Raw genomic sequence first — 24,602 nt, 5'->3', positions numbered from 1 at the left:
AAGAATATTGCCATTTGCAAATGATAATACTGTACACAGAAAATCCTAAAAATGTTACTGAAAATTACTAGAGCTCATCAATGAATCTGGTAAAGTTGCAGGACACAAAATCAACACACAGAAATCTTTCACATTTCTACACACTAACAATGAAAGATCAGAAAGAGAAACAAAAGAAACAATCCTATTCCCCATCACATAAAAAAGAATAAAACATCTAAGTTTATACCGATCCAAGGAGCCAAAAGACTTCTACTCTGAAAACTATAAGATGCACAAACAGGCAGAAAGGTATACCATTTTTTGGACTGGAAGAATAAATATTGTCAAAATGACTATACTACTCAAGGCAATTTACAGATTCACTGCAATCCCTATCAAATTACCAATCACATTTTTCACAGAACTAGAAGAAAAAATTTTTAATTTGTATAGAAACACAAAAGACCTCAAACATCCAAAGCTATCCTGAGAAAGAAAAATGAAGCTAGAGCAATCAGGCTCCTTGACTTCAGACTATACTACAAAGCTATAGTTATGAAGGCAGTATGGTCCTAGCATAACAACAGAAATATAGATCAATGGAACAGGATACAAGGCCCAGAAATAAACCCAAGCACCTATGGCTAACTAATCTACAACAAAGGAGGTGAGAATATACAATAAAGAAAAGAAAGTCTCTTCAACAAGTGGTGCTGGGAAAACTAGATGGCTACATGTGCAAGAATGAAACTGCAACATTCTCTAACACCACACACAAAAATAAACTCAAAATGGATTAAATACCTAAATATAAGACTGGATACTATAAAACAAAAAAACTCTTAGAGGAAAACATAGGCAGAACACTCTCTGACATAAACTGCAGCAGTATCTTTTCAGATCCAGAGTAATAAAAATAAAAACAAAAATAAACAAATGGGACCTAATTAAACTTAAAAGGTTTTGCATACTATAGTAAACCATAAACACAATAAAATTATAACCCATGGAATGGGAGAAAATATTTGCAAACAATGTGACTGACAAGGGATTAATTTCCAAAATACACAAACAACTTATTCAACTCAATATCAAAAAAACTAACAATCCAATCAAAAAAATAGGCAGAAGATCTAAAAAGACATTACTCCAAAAAGACAGATGACAAAAAAACACATGAAAATGTGCTCAACATCACTAATTTTTAGAAGAATGCAAATCAAAACTGCTATGAGGTATCACCTATACCAGCAACAATGGTCATCATTAATAAATCCACAAACAATAAATGCTGGAGAGGGTGCAGAGAAAAGGGAACTCTCTCACACTGTTGGTGGGATGAGAACTGGTACAATTGCTATGAAAAAGAGTATGGGCTTTCCACAAAACAAACTAAAAACAGAACTACTATATGATACAGCAGTCCCACTCCTGAGGATTTAGCCAGAGAAAACCATCATTCAAAAAGATATATGTGTAGCTTTCACTGTGGCACAATAGGATCAGCAGCATCTTGGGAGCACTGGGACATGGATTCATTCCCTGGCTCAGCATAGTGGGTTAAAGATCTGGGGTTGCCGCAGTTATGGCTTAGGCCGCAACTGCAGCATGGGCCTGATCCCTGGCCTGGGAGCTCCATATGCTGCAGGGCAGAGCAGCCAAAAACAAACAAACAAAAAGATGCATGCACTCCAAAGTTCACTGCAACACTATTTACAATAGCCAAGACATGGAAGCAACCTAAATGTCCATTGACAGATGAATGGGTAAAGAAGATGTGGTACATGTATACTCAGCCACAAAAAATGAAATAATGCCATTTGCAGAAACATGGATGAACCTAGAAATGATCATATCAAGCAATGTTACTCAGATAATGAAAGATAAATATATGATATCACTTACATGTGGAATCTAAAAAAGGATACAAATTAACTTATCTGCAGAACAGACTCACAGAATTTGAAAACAAATTTAAGGTTACCAAAGGGGACATGGTTGGGGGGAGGGATGGACTGGGGTTTGAGAGTAGCATATGTACACTGTGGTATAAGGAATGACTGGCCAACAGGGACCTGCTATACAGCACAGGGAACTCTACCCAATATTCTGTGACAGTCTACATGGGAAAAGAATTGATGCATGTATATATATAACTGAATTACTTTGTTGTGCAGCAGAAATCATTACAACATTGTAAATTAACTACACTCCACTAAAACTTTAAAAATTGAGGGAAAAAATTACAAATGAGAAAGCTCACTGGTAAAGCCATACATCCAGTAAGGTAAGAAATCATCCACACACAAATATGATGTCAAAACCAGCAACTGGGAGTTCCCACTGTGGCACAATGTATTAAGAATCTGACTGCAGCAGCTTGAATTGCTGTGTAAGTGCAGGTTCAGTGCTGGGCTTGGTGCAGTGAGTTAAAGGATCTGGCATTGCCGCAGCTGTGATGTAGGTCGTAGATGCACCTCAGATTCAACCCCTGGCCTGGGAACTTCCATATGCCATGGGTACTACCATTAAAAGAAAAAAAAAAAAAGGGAGTTCCCATTGTGGCTCAGTGGTAAAGAACACAGCTAGTATCCATGAGAATGCAGGCTCAAGCCCTAGCCTCACTCAGTGGGTTAAAGATCCGGGGTTGTCATGAGCTGTGGTGTAGGTCACAGATGCGGCTCAGACCCAGTGTTGCTGAGGCAGAGGCCAACAGCTAAGCTCTGATTCGAGCCCTAGCCTGGGAGCTTCCCTATGCCACAGGTGCAGCCCTAAGAAGACAATACAAATTTTAAAAATAAATATAAGTATAAAAATAAATACAAATGCAGGATATAGGAAACACATTTGAAATTAAAAGACCAGCAATTTAAAACAATCTTGTACATATATAAACTGCTATATCAAAACCTCATGGGAACTGCAAACCAAAAATCTTACAATAGACACACACACACACACACACAAAGAAAAAGCAATTCAACACAACACTAAATATAATCATCAAATCACAAGAGAACAAAAGAGGAAGGGAAGGAAAAAAGACCTACAAAAACTAATTAACAAAAGAGCAATGAGAACATGTGTAAAAATAATTACATTAAATGTAAATAGATTAAACGCTACAATCAAATGACATATACTGGCTTAATGGATACAAAAATAAGACCTGTATATATACTGTCTATAAGAGACCAATGTCAGATCTCAGAACACATACAGACTACAAGTGAGGAGATGGAAAAAGCATTCTGTGCAAATGGAAATCAAAAGAAAACTGGAAAAGCAATTTTCATATCAGAAAAAATAGACTTTAAAGATTGTTATAAGAGACAAAGAAGGACAGCACATAATGATTAAGAGATCAATCCCAGAGGAAGATCTAAGAGTTGTAAATATATATGCACCTAATATAGGAACACCTCAACATATAAAGCCAAAGTGAATAGCAATAAAAGGAGAAACTGACGATAACAAAGCAATAGTGAGGGACTTTAACACCACACTTATATCAATGGACAGATCACCCAGACAGAGTATCAATAAGGAAACGCAGGCTTTAAATAACACATTAGACCAGATGGACTTAAATGACATTTATATGACATTCCATCTGAAAGCATAAGAATACACTTTCTTCTCAAGTACACATGGAATATTCTCCAGGATAGATCATTTCCTGAGCCACAAAGCAAGCCTTGTTAAATTTAAGAAAACTGAAATCATATCAAGCATCTTTTCCAAGCACAACGGTACGAGATTAGAAATTACTTACATGAAAAAAAACTATAAAAAACACGAACATGTGAGACTAGACAATTATGTTACTAAACAATCAATGAATCACTGAAGAAATCAAAGTAGAAATCAAAAGATACTTAGAAATAAGTGACAATGAAGATATGACAACCCAAAACCTAGGGGACCCAGCAAAAGCAGTTCTAAGAGGGAAGTTTATAGCAATACAACCTTATCTCAAGAAACAAGAAAAATAGCAAATAAACAACCTAACTTTACCAACCTAGCCTAAAGCAACTAGAGAAGAAGTGACAAAGCCCAAAATTATTAAAAGGAAAGAAACCATAAAGATCAGAGCAGAAATAAATGAAATAGAGATGCAGAAAATAGGGAAGATCAATGGAAGCAAAAGTTGGTTCTTAAAAAAAAATCAACAAAATTAATAAACTTTTAGCCAGACTCATCAAAAAAAAAAGAGATGGCAAATCAATAAAATTATAAATGGCAAAAGAGAATTTGCAATGGACATCACAGAAACACAAAAAATCATAAGAGACTACCACAAGCAACTATATGCCAATAAAATGGACAACCTAGAAGAAATGGACAGATTCTTACAAAGGTACAATCTTTCAAGAGTGAAACGGGAAGAAATAGAAAAGAAGAGCAGACCAATCACAAGTATTAAAATTGAAACTCTGATTTTAAAAAATTCCAACAAACAAAAGTCCAGGACCTGATGGCTTCACAAGTGAATTCTATCAAACATGCAGAGAAGAGTTAACACCCACACTTCTGAAACTATTCCAAAAAACTTCAAAGGAAGGAACACTCCTGAACTCATTCTATGAGACCACCATCACCCTGATACCAAAACCAGACAAAAATACCACAAAAAAAGAAAATTATCATTGATGAAAGTAAATGAAAAAAAATTCTCAACAAAATACTAGCAAACTGAAACCAACAATACATTAAAAGGAGCATATACTATGATCAAGTTGGATTTATATCAGGAATTTATACTTCAATATCCACAAATCAATCAGTGTGATATACACTAACAAAATGAAGAATAAAAACTGGGAGTTCCTGTTGTGGCTCAGTGGGTTAAGAACCTGACTGGGATCCATGGGGGTGTGGGTTCGATCCCTGGCCTCACTCAGTGGGTTACAGATCCTGCGTAGCCTTGGGCTGTGGTGTAGGTCACAGATGTGGCTTGGATCTGGCATTGCTGTGGCTGTGGTGTAAGCTGGCAGTGTAGCTCTGATACACTCCATATGCCACAGGTGCAGCTCTAAAAAGAAAAACAACAACAACAACAACAACAAGAATAAAAGCTATATGATCATTTCAATAGATTCCAGAAAAGCTTTTGACAAAAAGCAATGCCCATTTCTGAAAGTAGACTTAGAAGGAGCCAACCTCAACATAATAAAGGCCAAATATGTCAAACCCACAGCTAACATCATTCTCAACAGTGAAAAGCTAAAGCATTTCCTTTACCATTGGGAAGAAGACAAGGATGTCCACCCTCACCACGTCAATTCAAACATAGTTTTGGAAGTCCTAGCCAAGGCAATCAGAGAAGAGAAATAAAAGGAATCCAAATTGGAAAAGAAAAAGGAAAACTGCCACTGTTGCATGTGACATTATACTATACATAGAAAATCCTAAAAATGCTATGAGGAAACAGATAGAGCTCATCAACGAATTTGGTAAAGTTGCAGGATACAAAATTAATATAGAGAAATCTCTTGCATTCCTACACACTAATAATGAAAGCTCAGAAACAGAAATTAAGGATGATCCTACTTACCATTGCATCAAATAAAATAAAATACCTAGGAATAAACCTATCTAAGGAGGCAAAAGATCTGTACTCTGAAAACTCTAAGATGCTAATGAAGGAAACTGAAGATGACACAAACAGATTGAAAAATATACTATAATCTTAGATTGGAAGAATCAATATTGTCAAAATTGACAGTATTTTCCAAAGCAAGCTACAGATTCAGTGCAATCTTTAACAAAATACCAATGTCATTTTTCACAGAAATAGATCCAAAAATTTTTTAATTTGTATGGAAACACAAAAGACCCTGAATAGCCAAATCAACCCTGAGGGGGGGGGTGAAAATGTAACTGGAGGAATTAGGCTCCTTGTTTTCAGGCTAAACTACATAACTACAGTCATCAAAACTGTACAGTGCTGGCACACACACACACACAAAAATCCAGAAAAATAGATCAATAGAACAGGAAAACTGAACAACTATATGTAAAAGAATGAAATTGGTGCATTCTCTAACACTCAACACAAAAATAAACTCAAAATGGATTAAAGACCTAAATGTAAAGCCAAATACTGTAAAACTCTTAAAGGAAAACATAGGCAGAACACGCTGACATAAATCTCAGGAATATCTTTATTGATCCACCTTTTATTTATGATGAAAATAAAAACAAAAATAAACAAATGGGACCTAATTAAACTTAAATTCTTTTGCATAGCAAAGGAAACCATAATCAAAATGAAAAGACAAGTCACAGAATGGAAAAAAAAAATTTGCAAACAATGTGATAGACAAGGGATTAAGCTCCAAAATATACAAACACCTTATTTGGCTCTCTACCAAAAAAACAAACAACCCAATCAAAAAATGGGCAGATCTAAATAGACACTTCTCCAAAGAAGAAAAAAGGAGGGCCTGGAGGTGCATAAAATAATGTTCAACATCACCAATTATTAGAGAAATACAAATCAAAACTACAATGAGGTACCACCTCATACTGGTCAGAATGGCCATTATTAATAAGATGACAAAGAACAAATGCATGAGAGGGTGTGGAGAAAAGGGAACTGCACTGTTGGTGGGAATATAAATTGCTACAGCCACTATGGAAAACAGTATGGAGACTTCTCAGAAAACTCAATATGGAACAACCATATGATCAAGCAGTCCCACTCCTGGGCACATATCCCAACAAAACTTTCACTGAAAAAGATATATGCACCCCTATGTTCACTGCAGCACAGCTGACAATAGGTAAGACATGGAAACAAACCAAATGTCCATCAACAGATGAATGGATTAAGAAAAGGTGGTACATACATGCAATGGAATACTACTCAGTCATAAAAAAGAATGAAATAATGCCATTTGCAGGAACATGTAGGACACTAGAGATTATCATAGTAAATTAAGTAAATCAGAAAGACAGGAGTTCCCGCCATGGCTCAATCATTAACGAATCTGACTAGGAACCATGAGGCTGCGGGTTTGATCCCTGGCCTCGCTCAGTGGGTTAGGGATCCAGTGTTGCTGTGGCTCTGGTGTAGGCCAGTGGCTACAGCTCCGATTAGACCCCTAGCCTGGGAACCTCTATATGCCATGGGTGAGGCTCTAGAAAATACAAAAAAAAAAAAAAGAAAAGAAAAAGAAAAAGACAAATATCATATGATATCACTTCTTTGTGGAATCTAAAATATGAAGCAAATGGAAGGAAAAAGTATGTATACATGTATGTGTAACTTGGTCCCCATGCTGTACAGAGGAATGAATGAATGAATGAATAAATAAAAATACGAAGCAAATGAACCTATCTACAGAAGAGAAACAAACTCATGGACATAAAGAAGAGACTTGTGCTCACCAAAGTGGAGAGGGGAGAGAGTGGGATGGACTGGAGTTTGGAATTAGTAGAGGCAAACTATTACATTTAGAATGGATAAGTAATGAGGTCCTACTGCATAGCATAGGGAACTATACCCAGTCTCTTGGGATAAGCCAAGATGGAAGATAATATAAGAAAGGAAATATATATATATATTTCATATATATAAAAAACTGTGTCACTTTGTGGTACAGCAGAATTAGCCAACATTGTAAATCAACCATACTTTTATAAAAAGCAAATATTAAAAAAGACCTGAAAAAGAATGTATGTACATGTGTAACAAATCACTTTGCTTACATCTGAAACTAACATAACACTGTAAATCAATTATACTTCAACCTTAAATTAAAAGAAAATTTTAAAAGTTCACTTTAGGGGATCCCATCATGGTAATGAACCCAACTAGTATCCATGAGGATGCAGGTTTGATCCTTGGCTTTGCTTAGGGGGTTAAGGATCCAGCATTGCTGTGAGCTATGGTGTAGGCTGCAGATGTGGCTCAGAGTCTGTGTTGCTGTGGCCATGGTGTAAGCCAGCAGCTACAGCTCCAATTTGACCCCTAGTCTGGGAACTTACATATGCTATGGGTGTCACCCTAAAAAAAAAAAAAAGGAAAAAAAAGTGTATATATATTTGAAGAAATTACAGCTAAAACTTTCCAAATCTAAAGAAAACAGACATCAAGATACTGGAAGCAGGGAGTTCCCGTTGTGGCGCAGTGGTTAACGAATCCGACTAGGAACCATAAGGTTTCGGGATTGATCCCTGCCCTTGCTCAGTGGGTTAACGATCCGGCGTTGCCGTGAGCTGTGGTGTAGGTTGCAGACGCGGCTCGGATCCTGCGTTGCTGTGGCTCTGGCGTAGGCCAGCGGCTACAGCTCCGATTCAACCCCTAGCCTGGGAACCTCCATATGCCCTGGGAGCAGCCCAAGAAATAGCAACAATAACAACAACAACAAAAAGACAAAAGACAAAAAAAAAAAAAAAGATACTGGAAGCATAGAGGGCCCCCAAATAAGTTGAACCCAAAACATATTATAATAAAAATGGCAAAAGTTAAAGATGAAGAGAGGATTCTAAAGGCTGCAAGAGAAAAACAAAGAGCTAATTATAAAGAACCCTCATAAGGCTATCAGCTGATTTCTCTACAGAAATACTACAGGCCAGAAAAGAGTGTCAAGATATATTCAAATTTCTAACAGGGAAAAATTTGCAGCCTAAATATTCTACCCAGAAAGAATATCACTTACAATAGAAGGAAAAATAAAGAATTTCTGCAACAAACGAAATCTAAAAGAGTACAGCAACATTAAACCCATTCTAAAAGAAATACTGAAAGGGCTCCTCTAAATAAAAAAGAAGTAAGAAGAAATAGGATGGAGGAAATCATAATTGGAAAGTAATCACAAATAAGCCAGTATACAAATTTTTTAAAAAAAATCTATTTGAAAAGTGATGATAAACACAAGAAATAGCAAAAGGATAAATATGGAGATGTTAAAAAAGGACATCAAAATCATAAAATGTGGGGAAGGAAAATAATTTGTCAATTTGTCCTTTTAAGGTTGTTAGCAGTTGCCTTATATATTGTGGTGAACCTATGTTGGGTGTGTAGATATTTAAAATATTTATATCTTCTTCTTGAATTGATCCTTTGATCATTATGTAGTGTCCCATAAAATATTTTTCATTTTAAAGTCATTTTGTCTGATATGAGTATTACTGCTCCAGCTTTGATTCCTGTTTGCATGAAATATTTTCTTCCATCCTCTCACTTTCAATTTTTATGTGTCCCTAGAAGTGAAGTGGGTCACTTGAAGACAGCATATGTATGAATCTTGTTTTTGTATCCATTCAGCCAGTCTACGTCTTTTGGTTGGGGCGTTTAGTTTATTAACGTTTAAGGTACTTATTGGTAGGTATGTTCTTGTTGTCATTTTATTAATTGCTTTGGATTTGTTTTTGTTGCTCTTTTTTCTTCCCTTCTTGTTCTGTCCTCTTCTGGTTTGATGACTATCTTTAGCATTGTATTTGAGTTGATTTTTCTTTCTTTTTTTTTTTTTTTTTTTTTTTTTTTTTTGCTTTCTTTGGGCCGCTCCCACGGCATATGGAGGTTCGCAGGCTAGGGGTCAAATCGGAGCTGCAGCCACCGGCCTACGCCAGAGCCACAGCAACGCGGGATCCGAGCTGCGTCTGCAACCTACACCACAGCTCACGGCAACGCCGGATTGTTAACCCACTGAGCAAGGGCAGGGATCGAACCCACAACCTCATGGTTCCTAGTCAGATTCATTAACCACTGCACCACGACGGGAACTCCTGAGTTGATTTTTCTTATTTGTGCATCAATTGTAGATTTTTGGTTTGCAGTTATTCTGAAGTTTTGATGTAAGAGTCTCTCTCTCTCTCTCTCTCCCTATATATATATATATATATATATAAGAATGTTTTAAGTTGTTGGTCTCTTAACTGCAAGTTCATCTCTGGTGTCTTGCATTTGTACCCACCTCTTTTCATGATTTCTGATTTTGGTGGCATAATTGTGCATGGATGACTTTGTATCTTTACTGTATATATACCTTTACTGGTGAGCCTTGTCATTTGTGGCATTTTTGTTTCCTGTTGCTGTCTTTTCTTTTCTGACTACAGAAGCTCCTTTAGTATTTGTTGTAAGGCTGGTTTAGTGTTGCTAAATTCTCTTAGCTTTTGCTTATCTGTGAAGGTTTTGATTTCTCCTTCAAATCTGAATGAGAGCCTTGCTGGGTAAAGTAATCTTGGTTGGAGGTTTTTTCCTTTCATCATGTTAAGTATATCATGCCACTCCCTTCTGGCCTGCAGAGTTTATGCTGAAAAATCTGCTGATAACCTTATTGAGGTTCCCTTGTATGTTGTTCCTTTTCCCTAGCTGTGTTCAAGATTTTCTCTTTGTCTTTAATTTTGGTCAGTTTGATCAATATGCATCTTTGGGTGTTCCTCCTTGGGTTTATTTTATATGGTACTTGTTGTGCTTCCTGGATTTGAGTGAGTGGTTCCTGTCTTATGTTACGGAAGTTTTTGGCTATCATCTCTTGGAATGTTTTTTCTGTCCCCTTCTCTTTCTCTTCTCCTTCTGGAACCCCTATAATACAGATGTTGGTGTGTTTAACGTTGTCCCAGAGTTCTCTGAGACTCTCTTCACTTGTTTTCAATCTTTTTTCTCTTTTCCGTTCCACATCCATAATTTCTACTAATCTATCCTCCACCTCGCTTATTCATTCTTCTGCCTCCTGTATTCTGCTGTTAACTGCTTCTAGTGAATTTTTTATTTCAGTCATTGTATTTTGCATCTCTTCTTGTTTAAATTTTATATCTTGTATCTCTTTGCTCAGTGTTTCATATAAGTTATCCATCTTTGCCTCCAGTTTATTTCCAATGTCCTGCATCATCTTCAGCATCAATAGTCTAAAGTTTTTTTCCTGGAGGCTGAGAATCTCCTGATCACTTAGCTGATTTTCTGGGGTTTTTTCTTTCTCCCTCTTCTGAGTTAGAGTTCTCTGTCTTTTCACTTTTACAGGTTTTTGGTGTGGTGATCTTTTTACAGATAATAGGGTTGTAGCCTCTTACTTCTGGTGGCTGCTCCCCTTGTGGCTGAAGTTGGTACAGGGGCTTGCTGTAGGCTTTCTGATGGGAGGGACTGACGCCTTCCCTGCTGGTAGGTGGAGCTGATTCCTATCCCTCTGGTGGGTGGGTCTTTGTCTCTAGATGGGCTTAGAGGTGGCTGTGTTCCTGCTGGGGTCTTTAGGCAGACTGTTTACTGAGGGGCATGGCTGTGATCCCACCTGGATTGTTGTTTGTCCTGGGGTTTCTCAGCACTGATGGGTGGGGCCAGATTTTCCCAAAATGGTCACCTCCAGAGAAAGGCATGCTGATGAATATTCCCAAGAGCTTTGCTTCCAATGTCCTTCCCTCACAACAAGCCACATTCACTACTGTTTTCCCAAGATGTCCTCCAAGAACTGCAGTCAGGTTTGACCCAGATTCCTATGGAGACTGCTTTGCCCTGGGACCCAGTGCACGTGAAAGTCTGTGTGCACCTTTTAAGAATGGGGTCTCCGCTTCCCCCAGTCCCATGGAGCTCCTGCTCACAAGCCCCACTGGCCTTCAATGCTAGATGCTCCAGGGGCACTTTCTCCCAGTGCCAGATCCCCACACATGGGAGTTTGATGTGGGGCTCAGAACTCTCACTCCTATAGGTGAGTCTCTGTGAACCAGCTACTTTTCCAGTCTGTGGGGCTTCCCACCCAGGAGGTATGGGGTTGCTTATATCACATAATTGCCCCTCCTACCTCCTGATGTGTCCTCCTCTTTGTCTTCTGGAGTAGGTTATCTTTTTTAAGGTTTCCGGTTCATTGTTGAAGATTGCTCAGCCTTTAGTTGTGAATTTTGTTGTTTTTAGGAGAGAAGTTGAGCTCCCATCCTTTTATTCTGCCATTTTAATCCCGTTTCCTAGGTGAGGTTTTGATTGTGGGGCCCTCATGATGGGATAAGTGCCCTTCTATTAAGAGATGCAGAGAACTTGCTGTCTCACTCTTTCTTCCTACCATGTGAGCAGGAAACCTCCAAGATTAGAGAGGAAATCAATAAAACAGAGATTCAAAAAACAATAGAAAAAAAATCAATAAAACCAAGAGTTGGTTATTTGAAAAGGTAAACCAAAATTGAAAAACCTCTGGCCAGAATCACCAAGAAGAGGAGAGAAAAAAACCCAAATAAACAAAATAAGACATGAAAAGGAGAAATTTCAATGGATACTGCAGAAATACATACACAAAAAAAAGTAAGAAAATACTATGAACAATTATATGCCAACAAATTTGACAACCTTGAATAAATGGACAACTTTCTAGAGACTTACAGCCCAGCAAACCTGAATCAAGAAGAAATAGGTCAACTGAATACACCAATCACTAGAAATGAAATTGAATACATATTATAAACACCCCCTACAAACAAAAGTCCAGGACCAGATGGCTTCACAGATGAATCCTATCAAACATACAAAAAAGAAATTATACCCATCCTTCTTAAACTTCTCCAAAAGGTTGAAGAAGAAGGAATAATCTGAAAGACATTCCGTAAGTCACCATCACCCTAATACCAAAACCATACAAAGATACTACCAAAAAAAGAAAATTATAGGCCAATATCGCTGATGGGCATAGATGTAAAAATTCTCAACAAATTTTAGCCAGCCAAATCCAAAACATATATAAAAAGATCATACACCACAACCAAGTGGAATTGTACCCAATTGTTGCTTTGTTCAGTAAGTGTTTCCTTTATCTTTATTTTTTACTTTTTGGCTGCCCTGTGGCATATGGAATTCCCTGGCCAGGGATCAGATCCCAGACGCAGATGCTACCAAAGCTGCAGCAATGCCCAATCTTTTAACCCACTGTGCGGAGCCAGGGATCCAACCTTCGTTCTGACACTGCAGAGACTCTGCCAATCCTGTTGTACCACAGCAGGAACTCTTCCATTATTATTATTATTATTATTATTATTGTCTTTTTGCTATTTCTTGGGCTGCTCCCGCGGCATATGGAGGTTCCCAGGCTAGGGGTCCAATTGGAGCTGCAGCCGCCAGCCTATGCCAGAGCCACAGCAACGTGGGATCCAAGCCGTGTCTGCGACCCACACCACAGCTCACGGCAACACTGGATCGTCAACCCACTGAGCAAGGGCAGGGATCGAACCCGCAACCTCATGGTTCCCAGTCGGATTCGTTAACCACTGAACCATGATGGGAACTCCTCTTCCATTATTTTAGAATGGAGAAGCTTTGCAGTTTTCTCAAATGCTGTGGAAAAGACTAAAGGAGGATTGAGAGCAAAGAAGGAGGTCAAAAGATGTGAGGAAGAAACCTATAGATTAAAAGAGAATTTAGAGATATACCAAGAGACTGATGTTGGATCTTACACAACCAAAGTGTAAAAAAAAATAAAATCTGGAGTTCCCGTCATGGCTCAGCTCTCAGCACCACTGGATCCTTAACCCACTGACCAAGGCCAGGGATGAAATCCACAACTGCATGATCACTCTCATTCATTGCTGATGGGAATACGTAATGGTACAGCCACTTTAAAAGACAGTTTGACAGTTTTTTACAAAACTAAACATACTCTAACCATATGAGCCATTAATCTCTCTCCAAGGTATTTATTAAACTGAACCGAAAACCTATACCCACAGAAAACTTGCACAAGGATGTTTACAGCAGCCTTTTGGATAACTGCCAAAATTTGGAAGCAACCAAGATATTCTTCAGTAAACTATGTTGCATCCAGGCATTGGACTATTACATAGTATTAAAAAGAAATGAGGAGTTCCCGTCGTGGCGCAGTGGTTAACGAATCCGACTAGGAACCATGAGGTTGCGGGTTCGGTCCCTGCCCTTGCTCAGTGGGTTAAACGATCCGGCATTGCAGTGAGCTGTGGTGTAGGTTGCAGACACGGCTCGGATCCCGCGTTGCTGTGGCTCTGGCATAGGCCAGCGGCTACAGCTCTGATTAGACCCCTAGCCTGGGAACCTCCATATGCCGTGGGAGCGGCCCAAGAAATGGCAAAAAGACAAAAAATAAAATAATAAAATAAAGCAAAAAAAATGTATAAAAAGAAATGAGCTACCAAGCCATAAACAGACAAGAAGGAAGCTTAAATGCAAAAGAAGCCAATCTGAAAAGACTACTTACTATATATGATTCTAACTTATTGATATTCTGAGAAAGGCGAAACCATGGATACAGTAAGAGCATCAGTGTTTCCAGGGAGTCATGTGAGAGTGAGAGATAAAAAGGCAGAGCACAAAGTCATTTTAGGGTAGCGAAACTATTCAGTACGATTCTACAAGGGTATACGCATGTTATTATACATCCATCAAACCCACAGAATGTACAACACCTAGAGTGAACCTTAAATAAACTATGGACTTTAGGTGATGATGGTATGTCAATGGAGGTACACAGATTATAGCAAATGTATCATTCTGGTGCTACGATGTTGATAGTGAGGGAGGCTGTGTGTCTGTGGACAGAATATATTGGAACTCTGTACTTTATACTCCGTTTTGCTCTGAACCTAAAAGTGCTCTGAAACAAAATTTATTAATTAAAAAAAGTCCTTCTCTTTTAGAGATAACATACTGAAATATTTATGGACAGATGTTATGCTATCTGTGATCTGCATCAAAATAATATGTTGGAGAAAAAAGAAAATTAATAATAATAATAATAATAGTACATTGGAGAGAAGTGGGAAAGGGTGTAAATGCAACAAGATTAAGAATTGAGTTGAGGAGTTCCCGTTGTGACTTAGAGGTAAGGAGCATGACTAGAATCCATGAGGATGCATATGTGATCACTGGCTTCAGTCAGTGGGTTAAGGATCGATGTTGCTGTGAGCTGTGGTGTAGGTCGCAGACAAGGCTCGGATCCTGCTTTGCTGTGGCTGTGGTGTAGATGGGCAGCTGCAGCTCCAATTCAACCCCTAGCCTGGGAATCTCCATATGCCACAGGAGCAGCCCTAAAAAGGCAAAAAAAAAAAAAAAAAAAAAAAAAAAGGATAGCAGAAATAGTGTGAAAGATACATGGGGATTTATTATGCCATTTCCCCTTTCTTTGAAATAGGGGAAATATGTTTGAAATTTTTCAAAAGGGTCATGTCTACAATTTCTTTGGACTTTCACTTTGGTGAAAATAGCAGTATGGAGTTGGGTGATGAAGGAAAGCAGATAGCCTGGAGCTTGGAAGTATGATTTGCAAGTGCACAAGGTCCATACAGGAGAAGGTAAGGACAGCAGCAAAGGACAGCAGCAGAGAGAAAGAGAGGAAAGAATTCACTGCTTTACCCCTGCTCTCTCCCTTCCCCATTTCCTCACTCACTCACTCCTTGCCCTTTGTCTCTATAAAAGATTCCAGGCACCAACCCATGAATCTCTACTTGAGTTGGCATGGCCTTGTAATCTATATTTTCAACACGTTCTATAGGAGAATTAGATGGGCAGATGAATCTCCCTTGAACCCCAGTACCTGGCTTCTGTGAGAGGCTTGCTATTTCCGTCATTAACCTTTACTCTGTCAGTCTGGAGACCAAATCACCCTGCCTTTCAAAGCCTCTCTGACAGCAGTTCACTGCTTCAAAGCAGGACAAAATAAAGAGGATGATAGATGATGCAAAGAAATCTGTTTATTGATTTCCTTTAATGTATGTATAGAAACACAAAAATCCTAGGTCTCCCAAGTGGGAAAAAGAAACTCGTTCATCAGCTATGGCTTGAGACATCTCCTTTAAGATATTCTCTTTGTGCTAATATTCACTGATTTTGTATTCACTTAACAAACTTTGATTTTTAATGGGATCCTACTATGAATTAAAAAACAAAAACGAAAGGACTTACCAGCTGCCCTAAGTGTTATGGTCCTCTTGGTATTTACACATTTTATGGTCAATCTGCACAAATTCCCTTCACTTTCCTGGTCTGTAATCAGAAGAACTAGGTAACCAAGACCTAATCACCCATCAGCAAACTAATAAACTTAATCTGTAGAACTGGGTAAGGTAATGAATCTTAATGGAACTAAGCTGGAACTACCAGGAGAACCGTGACCACAGGGCTGAGTCATCACATTAGGGATAGCTCAACAACTCCTTTCCCCACATATTCTTGGCCGCATCCCTCCATGAGGGAAAGACTTAAAAATGAGAACTAAGTAATTAGGTTGCAGCTTTACCTACCTAGATCCCTTTGCCTGCTCATGCATAACAAGGTCTTGAGATGGTGAGACCAGCCAAGTTGAGAAGTTGGTTTTTTTTTCTTGTATCTTCTGTCTTTCTAGGGTCACACCCATGGCATATAGAGGTTCCCAAGCTAGGGGTCCTCAGAGCTGTAGCCACCAGCCTACACCACAGCCACCCACAGCAGCAATGTGGGATCCGAGCCGGGACTGCCACCTACACCACAGCTCATGGCAGCCCAGATCCTTAACCCACTGAGCAAGGCCAGGGATCGAACCCACAACCTCAAGGTTCCTAGTCGGATTTGTTTCCGCTGCACCATGACGAGAATTCCAAGTTGAGAAGTTCTGAAGCAAACAGGGCAGTCTGCCAGGCCCTGGGCTCTGATGCTTGCAGGGACATTCCCAGGGACTGATGTGCCTTCCTCTGCCACCTGATACAAGGATGTGACAGGAAAGAACTACAAGGAACTGGAGCCCACGCTCTTCCACAGAACAAGCTGTGAAAAGTCAGACAGCCTCAGTTTCATGATTCAAAGCATCCTCCCTGCTTAACTGGCCCCCTACCTCACCTCAACCCACTAACCAAAAGAAATTGTCAAAGGCATAAGGCTTCTAGAGGCCTGTTTCCACTAGTAATCTAGGTGGTACAACATTGTTCTCTGAACCACAACCACCCAGGGGGCCTGCTGGCATCCATTTAGGCCTACCTCTAGCTGGCATTTCCTGGCTCCCTATGAGGATATAAAGAAAGGTATAAAGAAAGTCACCGCCTGTGCCCGCAAAGCCCTCGATGAGGCACAGGCTGCTATGGGGACACCAGGTGGCCAAAGGAGGGGTAGGCAAGGGCCGAAGATGCCCTTGGAAAGCCTGAGTGCAAATCTCTTAGCAGGGCCAGGGCAGGGGAATGGACTCAACCCTCTCTCTGCTCCCCTCAAGCATGGGGGATAAAGTGAGCATCTGGACTGAGGAGATCAAGAGTTAAAAGTTTTAACGCGGAAACTGGCTCAGGTCAGCTATGAGAGATACACAGTATGCTTAATATGAGCCCTCCTCAGGCACGAATTCATTTAAAAAGCGCAGGAAGAGGATTCTGTCAACTGTTTCGGAGGTGATACGAGTGTGGGGTTTGAAGAGGGACGGGGAAGAGGGGCAAATATCAGTGAGGGTTAGGCTGGTGCACCAAGGGGCCCAGGTGAGTGAGGAGAGAGTAGGAAGGGTTCCCAGGACAGGTGAAGCCCAAGGGTCAACGGGTGGGAAGGAGGCCAGGTAAATGGGGAAAAGCCGGAGAGGGGGGAGGGAGGGAAGAGGCAGAGACAGAGGTGGAGTTGGAGACTTGCGGGGAGCGAGTTCGTCACTGTCGTCACGGATAAAATGTTAGGAAGAAAGGCGTTGAGCAAGACGGGCCCGGAAGCTTCGCCGCGGAGTCAGTGCCCGCCCACGAAATTCTTAAAGCCCCGCCCCTAGCGCCTTGCGCATCCCGGGCGCAGAGTTCCTTTTGTCCGGCGGACCTATAGTTCCGGCCTCGGCGCTCCGGCGGAAAGTTTTGAGGACGGACTGTGCGGTTGATGGGGCACGGGGTGAGGGAGGGAGGCCGGAGTCTCTAGCTTGTCTTTGATTGCTTGTTGGGGTTGCAGGAGAAGGGGTCGGCGGCGGAGGATTACTCGGGGTCAAAGCCCGGCCTTCCCGCCGCCACGGCGGCCTCGGGCAGTCTCTGCGGCGCCAGTTCCGGGGTGCTGGCCTCCCCTCGCTTTGCCTCGCGGGATCATCGCTCCTCATTAGCATCACGATTTCGGCCCCCTGCCCAGGCCCCCTTCGCCACCTCTTCCCATTAGAGACTTCCAGATCTCAAAATTTTGGGGCTCACTTTAAGGTAAAACTAAATCCCCAGGCAGATGAGATCCAAATGCAGAAGTTCTGTATTTCCAGGTTAGCAGATAAAGTTGTAATTGAGAACGCGGGAGGGATTCCTCTGGGCGAGGGATGTCAGGTCAACAAGGCAACTTAAGAGTTGGTGAGCAGTTCTCGAGAAATTCGAGTAGAATCACGCTTTGTGAGGAAAACTGCTCAGAATCAGTTCTTTATGAATGAGCTAATTGGCTTCTTCCGGGAAGAATTATAAATGTGTAGGTGATGGAGATGGCCAAGTCAAGGGGCTGAGATATATTCTCAGGAGTACACTGTTCTTGAGGGGAAAAAAAACCGCACTGGTTGTCTTAAGCATTGTATGTAAACAGTACTTATGGAAAAGGGGTGGGGGTGGGGTGGAGGATTTAAGGAAAAAAGAAATTACATGGTGTTTTCACAAAATTGCTGGACTGTGTGGGCAAGGTTTTTGTTTGTTTTTAAATCAGGCCTAGGCTGCTTAAGTGAACTATCCTTCTAGAACATTCACTTCCATCTTTTACTTCTGCTTACAACCTAAGTTCTAAATTGGTTTCCTATGACTTTCCCATTGTTAAGGAGGTGTTTTTGCTGGCAGACACAAATACATCAGTCAGAAGAAGGAGCCAGATCCCAGAAGGGAAGTCTGCCAGTTAGAGTCTCCCATTCCAGTGTTACAGCAGATTGCATGAACTGGAAATGCTCTCTTGTATATGATCTAAATCTGTGTATCCTGTATCCCTTTCTCCTAAGAGGAGAGGCCAGTACTTCCTATCCCCCACTTTCAGTAACATAAAGGCCTCAGTGCATGAATGGGAATACTGTAGGAGCTGGATACACTGTACCTGAGCAGAATGCATAGGAGTCCCTGATATCTCTGCCTGAATGAGGAGAGGAGGAAGTATGTTTCTGGTGTCCTGAGTTAAAATTTATCATGTGTTTTGCTAAAGACTTAATGTTATATCGGTGCTTGGGGTAGTTCACTAGTCATTGTCAAGTATTTGTCAAGAGTGTGCTATGCACCAATTGCTGCGATAGGTTCTGAGGAGACCTTTGTGGGCAAAATTCCACACTGTCCCCGGGCTTCACGAGCTCATGGTCTAATGTAATGTAGCTTGAACCAGTATTGCACAAGACCTCATTTCTTGAACAACGCAGCTGAGACCCAGAAAGGACCTGGAAAGACTGAGTAGGTGAAATTGTATCAAGTTGATATGCCTAAACTCATGCTTTTGGTACCACAAGAAACCCACAGGCTCTCAGAGGCTGTTAACTTTGACTTTGGACACAGTTTTTATCAATTTTTATCAAGCTGGATTACTTGGCTCTCCAGCTCACAGTAGCCAAGAATCAGCAAATTGGAAAGAGGATGATTACAAAGAATTACTGTGGAATATAAGAATTACTGTGGAATACAAACTGATGGTCCAAAAATTAGTTATAAAGAGGCACCAAAACAGAGTACAACAACCTGGATCCCTTGAGTACAAAGCACTGTTTCCATGTAGTTTTTTGTTTGTTTGTTTGTTGGGGTTTTTTTGTCTTTTGTCTTTTTTTTTTTAGGGCCACATCCAAGGCATATAGAGGTTCCCAGCCAAGGGGTCGAATTGAAGCTGTAGCTGCCGGCCTACACCACAGCCACAGCAACTCGGGATCCAAGCTGCATCTGGGACCTACACCACAGCTCACGGCAATGTCAGATCCTTAACCCACTGAGCAAAGCCAGAGATCGAACCCACGTCCTCATAGATACTAGTGGGGTTCGTTAACCACTGATCCGTGATGGGAACTCCCAGGTGTGTTCTATATAGTACTTGTTCCATGGACCTTAACCAGTAATGTAGAGAAGAGTTAAATGTGAAACACAGAGTGAGCAAATTTAACTGGATTCTTTGCTATAGAGCTTCTCCGTGTCTTGAATAAGAACTCAACTCATTTTTCATGGAGCATCTAAGATAGTTCTGCAGCATACACTTGGGAGAATGCCAGTATATATTAAAACATCAGGGTAGCAGTGTGCTGGGCAGTACTGGTGTTAAGAGTGGTGATGCTAAATTATAATAGAGTGAATTATGTCTAGCACGCAGTGTTTAATGAAGCAGAGAATAAGGATGCACATTTAATGTTTTCTATCAAAGTGGTTAAACAGTTTAGAATTCTAAGGAGTGTGGAAGAGTAATTTATATATCACCTTTAATCTTTATTGATGTTGGGTACATGAGGCATTACTGTGTTTGAAACATATATCAGGCCATTATGTGGTGAAAAAAAAGGCTTTTCCTGGAGTTCCCCTCGTGGCTCAGTAGGTTAAGGACCCGATGGTCTCTCTGTGAGGTTGCGGATTCAATCCCTGGTCTTGCTCAGTGGGTTAGGGATCTGGCATTGCCTGCAGCAGTGGAACCCGCAGCTGCAACTCCAGTTCAACCTCAGGCCCAGGAACTTCCGTATGCTACAGGTGCATCTGTAAAAATTTTAAAAAAGGCTTTTCTGCTTGGCTTGAGTTCCTGATTCCCATTTATAACATTATTTCCTTGAATTAATAGTCTCTGAGTTTCCAACAGCCTATTTACAAATGGAATTTTAAAATATCACACAGGTGGGCACCATACTAAAAACAAGCACTCTGATCACTGTTAAGTGTTTTGAAGTACCAAAAAAAAAATTGGTGAACATTAAATTTCTAATCTATGTCCATCCTGAGTCTTCCCTGTATATTGCAATATTTTTATAATGTTGTAATCAATATGTACATATAGTTCTGTAACCTGCTTTTCTCAGTTACTGATACTTCATATGAATTTTCTGATAGCTGCGTGTGTCATTTATATTTCATTGTGTGAACAGACTATAGTTTGCTTAGTAATAGAGTAGCAGCACTTGTGTCCCCAAGAGCAGGTCTGTATATTTTTTAACTTTTTTCTTTATTTTTGAGCACAGGAATGTTTTTTATTCATACTAATTCTCAATACATAATTTTAAAGAGTTTGTTTTCTCCATTTTTTTCTTTTTATGGCCACACCTGCAGTGTATTTAAGTTCCCAGGCTAGGGGTCGAATTAGAGCTGCAGCTGCTGGCCTACACCACAGCCATAGCAACACCAGATCAGAGCTGCATCTGCAACCCATGCCACAGCTTGCAGCAACACTGGATCCTTAACCCACTGAACAAGGCCAGAGATCAAATCCGCATCCTCACAGACACTATGTTGGGTTCTTAACTTGCTGAGCCACAACAGGAACTCTCATTTTGACTTTCGTATACAATTTCCTGAGCTAGTACCAGGAATGGTCATACATATTCCTTAATTTTGTTGTTTTCCTTCACAACTACAGCACTCTTGCCTAGTTCATCTATCATGAGTACTACTGAGGCTAGCAGTTCATTGCTTTTGTCATGCTTAATGATTTCCATCCTTGTCTAATTTGGTTTTGCTTTTTTTCAGCCTGTGGCAGGTGGAAGTTCCTGAGCCAAGGATTGAAACCCTTGCCACAGCAGCCACCCAAGCCACTGCAGTGACAACACTGGATCCTTAACCTGCTGCACCACAAGAGAACTCCAGCTTTGTCTAATTTGGATGATGACTTTACTAGCCCTTTCATTTTTTGTTTTGCATTCATTTTAATTTTTTAAAAAAGAACATCAAGGAGTTCCCATCACGGCTCAGCAGTTAATGAACTGACTAGTATCCATGAGGAGGCGAGTTCAATCCCTGGCCTTGCTCAGTGGGTTAAGGATCCAGTGTTGCCATGAGCTACGGTGTAAGTCTCAGAGGTGGCTTGGATCTGGTGTTGCTGTGGCTGTGGTGTAGGCCAGCGGCTATGGCCCCTGTTGGACCCCTAGCCTGGGAACCTCCATATGCCGTAGGTGCAGCCCTAAAAAAGACAAAAAAAATAAATTAAAAACTTTAAAAAAATTAAAAAGGACATCAAGCAACAAGATAATTCAGCAGGAGTTCCCGTCGTGGCTCAGTGGTTAACGAATCTGACTAGGAACCATGAGGTTGCAGGTTCAATCCCTGGCCTTGCTCAGTGGGCTAATGATCTGGCGTTGCCATGGCTCTGGCGTAGGCTGGCAGCTACAGTTCCGATTCGACCCCTAGCCTGGGAACCTCCATATGCCGAGGGAGCGGCCCAAGAAATGGCAAAAAAAAGACAAAAAAAAAAAAAAATCAGCCAAGATAATTCAGCAAACACTTGCTCAAATGCTGCTGTATTAAGTAAGTTAGTGATGGTGCCCAAAGAGAATGTTTAATTGTCAGGAAGCACCACCAGGAGACAACAAGAAATGTTCTTTAGTAAATTAAGTGTTGGAGAGGTGATATAGGAGTTTGTTAAGTTGTATAAGATTTTAAAGTATTCAAGTCAGGGGCTACCTGAATTTAATGTTTTGGGTTTTTTTGTTTGTTTGTTTGTTTGTTTGTTTTACTAGAAATACTTAAGTTGGTCCTTAATTTATGGCCATTTAGCGGGTGATTCTAGGAATGGTCCTCACAGTGAACTAAGCTGCTTACTTCCCTCCCACTGAATTAATTCCCTGCAGATTGGCACCTCAAATGGGGTTTGCCCTCACTTATTTCTGGAAAGTTTGGTTAAAATTATGGTTAAAAAAAATAGTTTTTTCTCTCCATGACATGTAAGACCTAATGTATTTATTTTCTACAGCATTTCTCTGTCTCTAGCTGTCTTTTTGCATTCTGATTGGGAACACTGGGATCACTTTCATCATGCCAACAGTGGTGGTAATGGACGTATCCCTTTCCATGACCCGACCTGTGTCTGTCGAGGGGTCTGAGGAATATCAGCGCAAGCATCTGGCAGCCCATGGTTTGACAATGCTATTTGAGCACATGGCCACGAATTACAAGCTCGAGTTTACTGCTCTTGTGGTTTTTTCATCACTCTGGGAGTTGATGGTTCCCTTCACAAGAGATTATAACACCCTACAGGTACAGAAAGAAAAGAGTTATTGTATGTACTGGGCCCAAATTTATAAGAAGAAAAAAAGTGTTATTAGATGGCATTGAATATTTAGAGCTTGAAATTATTTAATGCTAAGTCTCTGGGTACAATATCCGAGTATAACTATAAAACAAGGATTCACAACCAGTAGGCCTTATCTTTTAGCAAAACAGTGAGTTAGGGCCATGAGTTGTTGCCACGGTCTCTTGTCTTGGTTTTTTGGAGTTCTCTGTGGAAAGGGGAACATCTCAGGATGTGGTGCCCCGTTCTCTGAAGTTCAAGATCTTTAAGTTCAACACTTTTTTCTTTTCTCCTTTCCTATGAAACTTAAGGAGATGAAAATTAGCACTTCCTTTAAAAAAAAAAAAAAACCAATTCTAGAGTAATTCAGGAGTATATTTCCTCCCCAATAAATAGCATTTGATTTATAGATGCCAAGAAATTATCATTTTAAAACCTTGATTGATAGGTGTTGTCATCCAAAGGAGTAGTCTGTGATATGCCAGAGTATTTACTTTCTGACAACATTTCTAAGTCAGTATTTCCAGTAGTGCCTAGCACAATTCCTTGCCCATAGCAAACAGTCAGTAAATGTTTATGGAATTAAAATGATCATTGCGGGAGTTCCCATTGCAGCACAGTGGAAACGAATCCAACTATTATCCTTGAGGATGCCAGTTCGATCCCTGGCCCCGCTCAGTGGGTTAAGGATCTGGCGTTGCCGTGAGTTGTGGTCTAGATCGAAGACCTGGCTTGGATCTAGCATTGCTGTGTCTGTGGCATAGGCGGGCAGCTACAGCTCCCAATTCAACCACTGGTGTGGGAACTTCCATATGCCATGGGTGTGGCCCTAAAAAGCAAAAAATAAAATAAATAAAATGATAATTGTTAGGAGTTCCCACTGTGGTGCACTGGGTTAAGGATCCAATATTGTCTCTGCAGTGACTCAGGGCACTGTTGAGGCGTGGGTTTGATTCCCCACCGGGTGCAGTGGGTAAGGATCCAGCATTGCCACAGCTGTGGCAAAGGTCAAAACTGCAGCTTGGATTCAATCCCTGGCACAGGAATTCCATATGCCTCAGGTGTGGCCAAAAAAAAAGATAATTGCTAGGCAATTTAGAAATTCAGCATCAGTGTAGTTTGCGTTTTTTAAATATGGGTAATAAGAATTTGCTAAATCACTCCTTTTATTATCTCATTTTTTTAAGTGACTCAAAAGCTGGAGTTCCCATCATGGCTCAGTGGTTAACGAACCCAACTAGGAACCATGAGGTTGCAGGTTCGATTCCTGGCCTCGCTCAATGGGTTAAGGATCCGGCATTGCCGTGAGCTGTGGTGTAGGTCGCAGACATGGCTTGGATCCCGCATTGTTGTGGCTGTGGTGTAGGCCCCTAGCCTGGGAACCTCCATATGCCACGTGGGAGCGTTCCTAGAAAAGAAAAAAAAGAAAAAAAAACCTTTTTTTTCCCCCCTTAATTGTACTAGATTTCTTATAAGTCAGTAAACTAAGGATCTTGGATATTCAGCAGTTCTGAAATTTAAAGAATTGCTATTTAGGTGGTGCAGAATAATTGTTAAGACCAGGTTT

General features: G+C 40.5%; 2 protein-coding genes across 32 annotated transcripts in view; one reads left to right on the top strand and one right to left on the bottom strand.

The window, feature by feature from the left end:
• SLC24A1 (solute carrier family 24 member 1) overlaps positions 1 to 17,601 on the bottom strand; it is a 55,179-nt gene extending 37,578 nt beyond the window's left edge. For 8 of the 17 annotated variants that reach the window (XR_014817020.1, XR_014817021.1, XM_084978715.1 and 5 more), the window contains exon 1: positions 16,174 to 17,601. Coding sequence is in view for 6 of the 17 variants with exons in the window: in XM_084978709.1 (XP_084834835.1) it covers positions 16,174 to 16,286 (113 nt within the window). In the remaining 11 variants the exon portion in view is untranslated. Of the gene's footprint in view, positions 1 to 15,835; positions 15,917 to 16,173 lie in introns of those variants that run through there. The other 9 variants (XM_084978634.1, XM_084978649.1, XM_021100209.2 and 6 more) reach the window with 4 other exon arrangements.
• A 110-nt stretch (positions 17,602 to 17,711) lies between these two features.
• The window catches only part of INTS14 (integrator complex subunit 14), a 34,742-nt gene continuing 27,851 nt past the window's right edge, over positions 17,712 to 24,602 (top strand). For 11 of the 15 annotated variants that reach the window (XR_014817184.1, XR_014817204.1, XR_014817187.1 and 8 more), the window contains exons 1-2: positions 17,712 to 18,045; positions 22,718 to 23,001. Coding sequence is in view for 5 of the 15 variants with exons in the window: in XM_084978963.1 (XP_084835089.1) it covers positions 22,780 to 23,001 (222 nt within the window). In the remaining 10 variants the exon portion in view is untranslated. Of the gene's footprint in view, positions 21,069 to 21,896; positions 23,002 to 24,602 lie in introns of all 15 variants that reach the window. The other 4 variants (XM_005659854.4, XM_084978998.1, XM_084978991.1 and 1 more) reach the window with 2 other exon arrangements.

This window comes from Sus scrofa, chromosome 1 (genome assembly GCF_054392235.1).
Source record: "Sus scrofa isolate SSC_HxYL_T2T_F1_AM1 chromosome 1, Sscrofa_HxYL_maternal_Yorkshire_Landrace_v2.0, whole genome shotgun sequence".
NCBI classification, from domain to species: domain Eukaryota; kingdom Metazoa; phylum Chordata; class Mammalia; order Artiodactyla; family Suidae; genus Sus; species Sus scrofa.
This window is presented reverse-complemented; position numbering and strand designations above follow the sequence as displayed.